Source organism: Halyomorpha halys, unplaced genomic scaffold (genome assembly GCF_000696795.3).
Source record: "Halyomorpha halys isolate HHAL.00 unplaced genomic scaffold, Hhal_1.1 Scaffold677.1, whole genome shotgun sequence".
NCBI classification, from domain to species: Eukaryota; Metazoa; Arthropoda; class Insecta; order Hemiptera; family Pentatomidae; genus Halyomorpha; species Halyomorpha halys.
Window position 1 is genome coordinate 141,643 of NW_027104651.1, and position 13,000 is coordinate 154,642.

The 13,000-nt window shown below is 29.7% G+C and overlaps 1 protein-coding gene across 1 annotated transcript in view; it reads left to right on the top strand.

The window, feature by feature from the left end:
* Window positions 1-13,000, top strand: part of Nep5 (Neprilysin 5) — a 270,596-nt gene that overhangs the window by 123,724 nt on the left and 133,872 nt on the right. The window contains exon 6 of the mRNA XM_067046034.1: window positions 702-806. Coding sequence (XP_066902135.1) covers window positions 702-806 — 105 coding nt within the window. The remainder of the gene's footprint in view (window positions 1-701; window positions 807-13,000) is intronic.

The following is a 13,000-nucleotide window of genomic DNA, read 5'->3' on the forward strand; positions in this document are numbered from 1 at the left end:
CATTATAAGACAAGCTACAAGGTCCACTGAAGGCGGGCTTACATTGGTGGCATAATATCTGGGGCTAACAAAGAATGGAGAGGGACCATTCCGGCTGGTGGTCAGGTCATGAAACCCATGGTCCTTGATTTTTATTACTTTTACAACATTTTTCCATTCCCATTCTAATCAACTTTAAAAATATTTAGTATACCTTGAATATTTTTCGAGATATTAATCTTTAAAAATGTATGAATGAAGACTTAGCATTGTCGAGAACTGCAGCTTTAGTGACATAGTGTAATTAAAAGATTTATAACTTATTTATCAGAAAAAAAAATAGCAGATTAAATTAAAATACATTTTGTACAACATCTATTGGAAGATTAATCGGGAAGTGGTCAAATATTTTGCTCAGAATAATACAAAAAACATTTATTATACAACAAAGTTTCGTCTAACGTTGCAGTACTTCATTAAGGCATGAAGTATAGTATGACTATAACAATATTCAGTTACAAAATGGCAATATTTTTTGTCCATGTAATGGAATTTTCATCAGAACATCTATAGGTAGATTATTAACATAAATGACATGGAGAAAAAAATCTATAATGGTTCTACATTTTTTAAGGTGTAAAGACTCAATTCTCATACCAGGACCTTTTTTTTCTCTACTTTTCTTATATAAGCAAAAGCGATTAATTTTTTGTATGTTCCAGGACATACAGAAAACAGAGCCAGGATCGACGCCGGTAAAAATGACATTTGCAGAACTTCAGGAGCTGATGGACAGTGCAAACACCACGGGAACTCCAAAATTAAGGGTAATTTATCTTCAGTATATTTTACACATTTTAACATTCTACAAGTATGATATAGAAACCACCGGAGGCGTCTTTATTATGAGTTACGAACCATATCCAAAGTCTCCATGATGGCTCTAATAACCAGTCACATTCTCTACTTTTTAGAATTGTTAGTAAACCTCAAAAAACTGCAGTCTACAACAAAAATAAGCTAACTTGCTTATAATGGATCTTGCATATAATATTAAAGTTTCAGACTTATTTATTTAGTTATGTTAGATTATACATAAGACTAATCTGTCCTATCGTTAAGGAAGCTTATATACACGTGCGGCAATTACAGGGCCATAGCAATCCTTCGGGTAGAGTACAAGATAATGACCAATATCCTGCTAAATCGGATACCTCGGTATTTTGAGAATATAATAGGCGACTACCAAGTGGGGATCAGGAGAAGAAAGAGTACGCAGGACCAGATCTTCATTTTGAGACAGAAACTCGAAAGACGATGGGAATTAGATGAAGTTTATCAAGTTTTTTTTTTTCGGCCAAGACTCCCGTTGGAGTCTTATACTGCCTAACCATGGTTGGGGGGTCAAAGTTCTTCATTTTATGGGACCGCCACTCAATGAAAAAAGTCAACGTCCCAGGCCGGAATCGAACCGGCACCGCCAATAGACATCAAATTGGTAAGACTGTGTCTTAACCACTGAGCTACGGGCGGCCCTTTATTACGTTAGATAAGTCTTATTTGTCGATTTCAAACCATCCTGTGAAAAATTAGAAGAACATCACTCAATTAGGTGAACGTCGGAACGAAACATAAAATCCTAGCGTAAGCGGACGACATTGCGGTCCTAGGAAGTAAACAAAATGACATGGAAAGGCTCGCAGAATCTAATAAGAGAAGCAGAGGAAATCGGCTTGTAAGTACATACAAATAAAAGCATAGAATTTTAAGCCGAAAATCCCACCCTAACGACTTGGTCTAAGTGGATGGCAAATAGTTTCCAAAAGTAGACAGTTCCAAATACCTCGGCTCCATAATGACTGAAATAAATTATTAACTGACAGAGGTAGTCCAGGTATAACAAGATCAAACAGAGCCTTTTTGGTAATTGTGGGATATATGATAAGTTTTTAGTAATCAATCGATTAAATCAGTTCAATTTAATTTAATTTCGATTCCATTTAATCGATTCATTTTGATCCAATTCGATCTATTCAACATTGATGAGAAATTTCAATTTAATATTTGCAATTTAAAAGATGAGGCTACAATTTTGGAATATCTATTAGAATATTTTATATAAATATCTAATTATATGAAACCACAAAATTAATTTTAAAAATTAACATGTTAATGTATATTAAATAATAAGATATATTCTGTATTACGTTAACAGAAATATATTTTTATTTTTTAATTCTGGGTCCATGTTAACTAGATTTGTATGTTTTGCACTATTTTTATACTAGGTCTAGAAAAGAAAATATTCCCTGGGGTTCATGCATGGAAATATGCCAGAACATTCTCGCCAACGGTAGCAATATAGGGATCTAATAAACCTTTCTTGCTACACCCTGCTTTATGTTGCATTGTGTTACAAGTTTTTTTCCCTCGTATATTTCGCAGTTTAGTGGAAAATGTGAGGAAGAAACGCTTCTGAGGTTGACGTTGTAGTAACACTATATCCACCTTAAAAATATTTCATACACAGTATTCTTTCTCTGTAATTAATATAATATTACCATCTAATAACAAATTAATAATTTATTAATAACACATTCTATAAATATAAACGCATTAACCATATTCACATTTCAATAAATTGCATTTTAGAACAACGTTTGGAATCCATTTTTTTCCCCTTAAATTCACCAATATATATGTACGTATGTATACATATAGGGAGAGAGAGAGGAGGGGGTATTGCATTGTGAAAAATTTCGAATCGAGTTTCTGACGGAAATGTTTTGTCCCCTGTCCCAAAAATCCTAGTTTCGTAAAATAGTCCGTGTGTTTTTTAACATCCTAGCTAAAAAAAAACAAAAGTCGTACCAAATTCAAATTACATATTTAAGGTGAGTATTTACCCGGGAAGTGACCGCAACCTTTTCGCCGGAATTGCCACTTTCCATAATCGATATTCACATTTTTTTTCTTTCAATTTTATCCAAAACTGCTCAAATGTTTTTGATTAAACTCGGTGAGCAATTAAGTGACTTTTAATATGAGATAGGTTCTGTTCTTATTTAAATAGACTAATTAATAGGTGCTTCAATACCGAATTCTTCAAAAATCTCATGCACCTTTTATTTTGTTTATTTGAAAAAAAACAGTTCTCATTGTTAGCAACATAATATAATGTATATGTACAAAACAATTAAGAATTTTATAAATAACTATGGAAGAATAGATTAATCTAATTTGAACGGAAAATTGAGGCCATAGATAAATTTGTTTCAGAAAAATCTGATGCGGTGATCACCATCACACTTCCACTTACAAATCTACTTACGCTCCCAGGCTGTGTGTAGATTGGTGCGTTCGTGTTGTAGTTATCGCTATTATTGAAAAAAAAAAATCTTCAGAACGGAGAAAGTGTAAATTTTTATTTTTAGTTGCTAAAAATATTTATTTTAATGTTTCTCAAGGAAAGAGGGAATATAATTTTTTTTTCCTGCAAGGAATACAACAGTTTAACAAAAGATTAGAAAGCCATAGTACAATTGGGAACTAGTAGTTTCCCGTTGCGATATTTACTTTTCCTGTTTTTCTTCTTTAGTTATTCATAAAATTCTTAAATATTTTGCTTCTATCTATAGCTCGTTATTACTTACAATAAGAATTCGTTATTTATTTCAAATAAAAATAATGGTACTTTAGAATTTTTTTTTTTAATTCAGCATTTCTACCCTGTTAGACTATTTCAATGAGAATATGACTTATTTGGTATTAAAAAGCATTCAGTTGCTCATTGATCCATCTAGTTCAATGCCGGAAATGTCTGTATGGAAAATGCCGAGACCGCATGATCTTTCCAGATCATATAACTGCTTCGTTGTATTTTGTTAAAATGTTGTGGTTCTTGGTGACAGCTAAATTTATATTTGTTATTCATTTATTAATTTATCTCGAAAAACACTAAAATAAGAAGTTTTATAGCAAGAGAAAAATAAAAATGTTTTGTTCTCAGGCCTTAGATATTTTTTGGAAAATCACAAATTAATGATTGATTCGTATAATTAATTAATATAAATTAACTTGATTCATATAAATCAATTAACGACAATATTACCAGAATACGAATACATAAATAAAAATATACCTACCACTTACAAGGATATTAATTAAGGGTTTATCAGTTAAGTAATATATGTATCGATTGCATATTTATTCCCTACACTCAAAGACAAAAACATAACTTTTGAAAAATAAAGAAACATAAATATGAAAAAATATAAATTATAACTAAAGTTAAATGAAATACTTTATAACACACTGACATATTCAGCCACGCGCTAGTCCTCCACCTACGAACAGTGTGCAAAGCAGGACATGAGGTGATCATAGAGGTTTTATTTCAACAATTAGTGGAAAGAGCGTTGCAAGGGTTCCAAAATAAATATATGTCTTTCAGAATTGAATATCATTTGAAATAAATCTCTGCCAGAGTTTAAGTTTATTTCTATCTACCTCCGTTGATTTCTTTTTTTTTATTTTATCTAAACTCTTTATAATTGGCAAATGCACATAAACATTGACATACGTATATGATTGAAGATGCATATATGTATATGATTATGTTTGTACATTATACTGATACCAACAAAGGATTTTAACAACCAGAAAAAATAACAAACGAAACATTTATTTCTTTTATTAATAGAACTTAAAACGAAAACAACTTAAGTCCAACATGGACAATTTTAAAATATTCTAGAAAGCAACAAACAGTAGTAACTAATACACTTTTGATAATTTTTTATACATGACATGTTATTCTATATATGTCTCTGAAAAAAGGAGGAGAAGTGAATGCATTAAGGAAAATAATTCCGATGATGGGTAAAATAGCTCAAAACTTCAAAATAAGGTTAAATAGATTAACTAATTCATTTCATAAAAATAAAGCCTAGTTTCCTTAAATATGTGTGTTTCGACAATAAATTTGAAAGAATATACAAAATTGCCAATACTCAAATACTGAATGAGGTTATGCCCTCTACTTGGTTTGTATTTCGAGATGTGCAGCGTATCCTCTATGGGACCTCCGAAGCACTCCCATTTCTTTTCATCATATCGAGTTTAGGTGATTTTATCTTCCCTTTGGTGTCACTATTTCCTTGGTACCACTATTTTATTCCAATACATTAGAAATAATACAACACCTTTATCCTTAAACTCCTGACCTAGCGTTCCTCCTTCCACTCCTCAATCACAGAATCCATCCCATCAATCTTCATATCCTCTTACGCCGAGCTAGTTCCTTTTCCGAATCGATTCTCAACCTTCTTTTATTACTCCTTACCATTTACATCCTTTATGGCTTTATTAAGCTTACGGAAAGCTCCTCGAAACTCAATCCACCTCTTAAAAATAAATAAATTTAAGTTCACAACTATATGTTTATGATCTCACTTATTATGGAATAATAGTATTAGGTCAGCATGTTAAATGAAATGGAATCATACTTATATAAACTTTTATGTTTTACCATACCCCTTACAAATATACTGTATTTTTGTTATACAGTAAATTTGATATTTATTATAACTTAAAAGACTCACTTAAACAACTTCAAGCATTCTTAATACAAATTATTATTTTTAATTTATGTATTGATAACTATTACCCTTACAACTATGGTCACTCGCCGCAACATCCATAAACAGTTTATAATTTTACCATACAACCCCTTACGATTTTGTAGTATAATTTTCTTTATTTTGGTTCTTAAACTTTCATGATATCTCCTAATCTCTAAATATTTTCTCTTTCTTGATTACATGTCACTATTTCCAATAATTGTTAGACGTTTTCCTGATTGAAAACTGAAGAAAAAAACATAGGTTTTCCTTCTTTTGAACATTCAAACAAGAGGAAATGAACTGACAACAAACAAAACACTAGATGATAACAAGAGCACTTCAATAACGTAGGATCCCTTTGAAAACAGACCACACCAAAGGGCCCATCGATAATCCTTTCATTCTAAATTCATATGCTACGGGATGAACTCAACTGCCTTATAGGACAAACACAATATGGCAGGCATGTCCCAGGGTGTACATTGTCTGTACCTAAATCAATACATGTTATACATATATATTGTTTATCTCAGAATCAAAACAGATTTATCTGATAGGAGGATCCGTTTGCTTTTCTCTCCTCTTAAAAAAACATAAATAAATAATTTAAAATCATAAAAATTTGGTATTTGTTTATCATTCAATTTAAATAATTTTTAGCAGTGAGCAATAGCCTACAGATAAATAGTTAATATAAGAATACATTTTTAGGTCACAATATCAATTTAAAACTGAATTCAGCCTTCATTATTGAATGTGAGTATGCGATAGAAATTAAAATACAAAGACACCAATTTCAAATTGATATGATGTAAAAGTAGAATATCTAAACATATATTTTCTTTATCGTTTGATATTTAAAAAAATGGGGGGGAGAAAACATATAATCTGTCTTAATCTAATATATTTTAGAAACCCACACATCTCCAAATTCCTTTTCCTCTTGAAATAAGTTTCATGATTTAAGGACCACGGTTTATTGGCATTAGTAAAATTGGGGATCGCCATCCGCCCTCTTGTAGCGTATACCTCCAAGATCGTACGCCTGAAGCAATTTGGTTAATCTTCTAAAACTAATTTTCTTTGTGGACAATTGGTAATGGAGATCATTTTTTATTTCGTACTATATTTGAAATTTAAATTTTAATCAAAAATTTCGGTAATTAAATTTTTGAATTCTAATTTCAAATCGACTCATCTACGGAGAAAAATATTTGATTTTAATTATTCGAATAATTTATAAGTTACTATTTTAATACAAAGCTGCTATTTTTTGGAATTCAGATTTGTACTTTATTATAACAGTCAAGAGGCTGAGAGAGATGAGATGATAGAATACAAATATTTTATAAATGTACGAATATGTTCAAAAGGATTTATTTTATTTTATTAATTTTAACTATCCCATTTGTCTTGTTTTTTTTTAGTTTAATACCATTCAATTCATTTATGTACCTCTGTTTATTCACGATTTTTATATATTATTTAACTTATTTTATCATTATTACTACTCATTTTATTTTGCATTCTTTTATTTATTATTACCATTTATTTACTTTTTAGGTATAAGCATTTAATTAATAAATATATGTGATTGCCCATGAAATACCTTAATAGGTGCTGCAGATTGTATTATTTCAATCACAGTTTTAAAAAAAAATTAATAATAAATGAGACTTAATTATTAATATTTGTATATAAAAAAAAATATTTACAGAAACCTCTAATAGAATATTAAAAAATTGAGAATATCATAAAATAACATGTATAATCTTTCAGTAAGTTAATTATACTTGAGTGAAATGGCTACTTTGTAAGGAGAGAGCTTACGAAGAATGAAAGTTTTCTGCGGAAAATCCGACATGATCCAGCGGAGCGCAGATAGAGGTGATGGATGAGTAGAGCCAAAGAACTCCGAGATGGAAGAGGAGAATACAACACAATTCTAGAAGAAAAAATTACTAAACTACAGATATTATTTCCGAACCAAGCGGTTATGTATTATTTTGAACAAAAAATAAACAATGAACCTATTTACTATAAACAGGAGATAATTATATGTTATTAAGTCATAGATACTCGATAATTTCTAAACTTTTATAATTCCTTATTTATAACTACTTAAACGATTTTTTTTTCAGAGAACGGATATTTATCTAGATATCTTGTCGTTTATCGGTACACAAAGAAATAATTATTTTAATAGAAAAACAATTTACTCATTTGGATTCAACTAAAAGATAATTCTGTTAAATTTTCATGAAAAAAAAAAAAGGAATTGTATGGCTTCCAGTGCTAGATACTCAATATTTTCTATAATTTAATTTATAAACTTTTATAGCCCATTTACAATTCGTTTCCAGAGATATATCGATAAATATTTATTTCTTAAATATAATCTGATTAAAGAAAATACCTTACACAGAAATCGTTGACTTGTGAAAATGATCATACTAAAATTATCATCTAAAAGAGATATATCTCAATTGGTGTTAAATTAATAACTATCGTTTATGTATAATTCCAATGAAAATACAAAATCATGAATCTAAAAATATCAATGAAAATGCACCATTCCATTTTATTTGTCTTTAGTAAAATTAAAAAAAAAAAAAAAAAATCATGAAAATTGATAACAAAAATTCTAAACAGCGGAGATATTAGTTTCGATTGAAGCGGTCAGAAATTATTATTTTTGAAGAAAAAAAACTCATTCATTTAAATTAAACGAAATGGTAATTGTCCAGAGGTTAGTCCTCAATATTTTCTATAATTTAATGTTTAGAATTCTGAAACTCTTTAACTAGTTAATTTTTTTTTTCAAGAGAATAAATATTTATCTATATTCCGTATCGCAAAAGAATAATTACTAGTTTTCTCTTGTGAAATTTCTCGCATAACACAAATTTCCTTCTTTTTAATTTATTGGTACTATAAGCAATATCATGCTCATGGGTATAGATAATTAAATATTATCGAAAAAGTCTATTCAACAAATGCCATTGGTAAAGCTATGTACATTCTAATGATTCTCTTTAAGTACCAGTTTACGTAATAAGTAATTACGTTGCCACACTGGAAAATATCACTTCAGTTTCACAGTTAAGATTTAGCTTAATACGTGTATATTTTTTATGCTTTAGAGATCAAGGAACAAATTTGGTCTGTCGTTTAATTTGAATTCAGCCTCAATCCATGGAACAGTTTATCTAATTTTATCTAATTCCACCTAAGCGGTTCCATGGACGTACACTACTTTCCCTAACGCAATAATAAACAAAATATTTTCCTCGGTAAAGCCAAATTTCGTAAAATGACTCACCTTATTTGGTCCAAACTAAGCAAAAAATTAGTTGTAAATTGGTTGTAGGATCAATTTCATCAGATTCCGTCCACTACTTTCACTTTCGTAAGCGATAAACTCCATTCAGATTACAGCCACATACAACTCGACACCACCAATTTTTTACTCAAACGATATATGATTAGCCTTGATATAATTTCCTACACAATAGAAATTCTTAGAAAAAAAGACAATTTCGAGAAAATGCAATATATATTGAAGTTATATTTTTATATCCCTTTTTCTATAAAATCAAAAAGTGTTCACTGTTACTATGAACAGAGCAAAGACATAAGTTAAGCAATTACGTTTTTAATACAACAAAAAATATTGAGCAATATTAACAATATAAAGGCAACTTTGTTATATAATTAATTTCATTCGATTAATATAAATGAAGAATTATTTAATAATTATAAATAATTCTTTTGAAAAAGAGGACTATTAAACGTTTTTATTAACATAATAATGCATTTTATAGATTAATATCATTTATTTAATCAATTGGAAGTGAAGTGAATATTTTTGGTTTTTTATTTATAAATTTAAATATTTAAAAGTAAACATGATTGATTGAGACCGGAAGAATGGAGTATAAACTGATGAAATATACGGACTGTGAAAACTTCAATTTAGACATGTTAATTTATGTCTACCAATCAGATTGAGTTTTTAAAGATTTAAAACTAATTAGTAATTAGTTTTTAACATAAAAAGACAGCTAGTGATAATAAATCAAGGATCTTTTTTTCCAGAAGCCAACATAGCAAGACGTGTGTGAAAACCACTAGAGTAAATAATTTTAAATCAAATCTAATATATCAAACATAAAAAAATTAAAAGCAATAGCACAAGTATGAAAATTATAAACAGGTACTGATTAAAAAAAGGGATTATAATCAAATAAGTGGAAAATTAATTGAACAAATAATATTTAAAGTTAATTTAATCTGCTCGTGAAGTGGGAAATAAATTATGAGGAATTAATAGAAGAAGCCATTCCAACTAACTGTGAACTACAATCAGAACTCAGGATACAATCAGGATTGTATTTAATAACCACAATATTTTATTTGTTTATTTCATGTGTTTGATTATTTTAATTAAGTTAAGATTACACTAAATTATATTAATCACTAGAAAGACCCATGTAGAGAACGATGGTGGTATCGGCATTCAACCTTTGGGTTCGCTAAGCCTTCATTATTATTATAAGATTATATTTCTTAAATGGTAAATTATTTTATTTTATTTTAGTTTTACATCTCTAGTATAAATTACATATTATTTCTCTTATAGTTAGATATTCTGAACTTTTCTGAAAATAATTTCAAATATATGTGAATATCAATTGGATTTTGAATTAATATTAATTAAATACAATTTTGTAGGTAGATGTACTTATTATGTGATGCTTCCATAGACCCCCCCCCCAAAAAAAAACAAACAATGTAGTCATAACAAGCGAAACTTCATAATTTAAATAAAATATTTTTGAAAAATTAAAACATTATTACATATTAGAAAAATCAATTTTAAAACAGCGTTGAAGCTATATTGGGAAACTTTTTTCAAAAATTATCTTAATAAAATTGCTGAGACAAACTTTTTTTTTACTTTATTACACTTTTTTGCTGGTAATGAGCTTTGCTGCACGTTGTAAGACTTTAATTACACGTTAAAAGAGTTTTACTGCGCGAAAACCCTAAAATGGGGTCATTAGTGTCTTGTGTATTGCGGGTGATGTAGACATCTAGCGCCCGACTGGCAACCCTCATAAATTGAAGTGAACAGTGTTTTTCGAAGTGTGAAACGCGTAACCCCCAGATTCGGAAAGAGCTTTATGGGTTAAAGCACTGCCCCAGGTTTTCAGACTAGTATACTTAATATGGTATAGTAAACAAGGAGTTTACTTTTTTATCTAAAATATAGAAAAAAATTGTAACCTGTTAGTAATGTGTATGTACGTGCATCAGTAGTGTCCTCGTGCTATGATTTTTAGTTTGAATCGTTGGTTGAAGTTTGGAACATCTCTTCCGAATATATAAGTAAGAACAGAACAATAGTATAAGAATAACATGGAGCCACAGCAATAATAAATAACTTCATAGTTTAAACAAGTCTTTCTTCCGAAAGCAATTCATTTACCACGGAACTGACAGAAATTTACCTTGGTTACGGGAGCCCTATTATAAAACAAAAAAAAAAATCCCACTTTTCACAGATTCTATGAGTTTGTCGTCACTATTGAGAAACGTATGTACAACACATCATATCACCGTACTCATATTTCAAATAATCTTCAAGTTAAATTCGTACGGTCAGTCATGACAAGAACTGGGCAACTGTAAAGCTGCACCTTTGATCCCACCATCTGAATACTTTGACCGCTCCCACAACGATCTTTATCCTATGATAGCATTACAAATATTAAACGAATTTAAGGCAACTTGCATCAACACAATTGTATTAAAGGACAAATATATTTAATTTTTATAGTGTAAAACATATTTTTTTATTTTTACAGGGGGTATTCAGAATTACGAGGAGGTATGCAAATATTAAAAAACTGTGATACATTGATGCAGAAGATATTAAAAAGCTTACGATTTATTTACTCAACCCTCTAATATTCCATTACACTTAGCACAACTCAATACTTGCTGCCTTAATCTCAGATCACGTAATCTCATAAGGAAACTATGGAAAAATGAAGTCCCTATATTAATTAAGTTATGATTAATAAATACTCAAGTGCCACGATAAATTCCAAGGAAAACTGTGAAGTCTCTAATTCCCGTTTATTACATAATACTGAGAACCGTTGGATTTCATATTCAATAACGGAACTCCTTAATAATTCATAAGTCTGACAGGACATACAGCTACTCTTATTTATTATACAGGTCTATCAGTTAATTTCCTGATTTCCATCAAATTATTAAAAAAAAAAAAAGGTAGAATAAAAGATTTTACAAAATAAAACTAATAGTACAATATTTCTGGCAGGATCATCAATTCAATAATGTATTTTACAACACATGAGTTCCACAGTGTTTACATCACATGGACACAACTATGGGCCAATCAACAGGGACGTTGCTCCTACATAATGGAGAGGGGTGGGGGGGGGAAGAAATACAAATTTTCAACAAATTTGGATGTATTTCCTAATTTAGTAGTGGACTGGGGTAGTATTCCCTGAAATTATATAAGAGCAATCAATGGTGTATTGTATGGAGTTTGGTCCCAGGTTGATCTACACGCTCAAAAGTATGACTACATCCAATAATAATCTAATTCCTTGTAGGAATTATAATAGATGCATGTTGTGGTAAAAAAATGTACATACAATTTATTTATAAGCAAACGAGTTTTCGCCACACTTTGCTGGGCTTCACCAGCGTTAAATAGAAACAAGATACCCCTGATAAAGTCTAGCTAAGTATGACGAAATTTTGTAACTAATAAGTATTTTATTACCTTCACCCGACTACCTTCCTACAATTAATTATCATCTATTAATAATCTTTCAATATATAATTCTTCAATCTATTATCTTTGATGAATCTGAAACTCTGGTCGAAACGTCGGCATAAAATAAATAAATATGGTTTTGTTTATTTATGTTGTTCTTTGCTGACCGCACCCCCCGACAAACTTCTCCAAGTATTATCTTTGATATGTGTTTGAGACGTCCCATAATGTTAAGAAATCTGGTAAATAAGACCATAATGATTCAATGCATGACTACCGAAGACATTTTACATTCCAATAACTTATGAATGGGCTACTACTGCCATTGAACAATCTAAAACAATAAAAGACTAGTTAACAACGGAAACAAAGGCTGAACCACAAAAAAGTTTTGCTTCTATACTAGAGCTAGTTTGGAAACTAAGAACAGGCAATGTTCAAAAAATAAATATAACAAAAACTCGTCACATATAAGTACTTACTTATTGAAACCCGTTTTGGAACTAAAATATAATCTACAACTTGTTACGAACTGTTAAAACACACACAATTCACTTACTAACAAACTTCCAGGGAA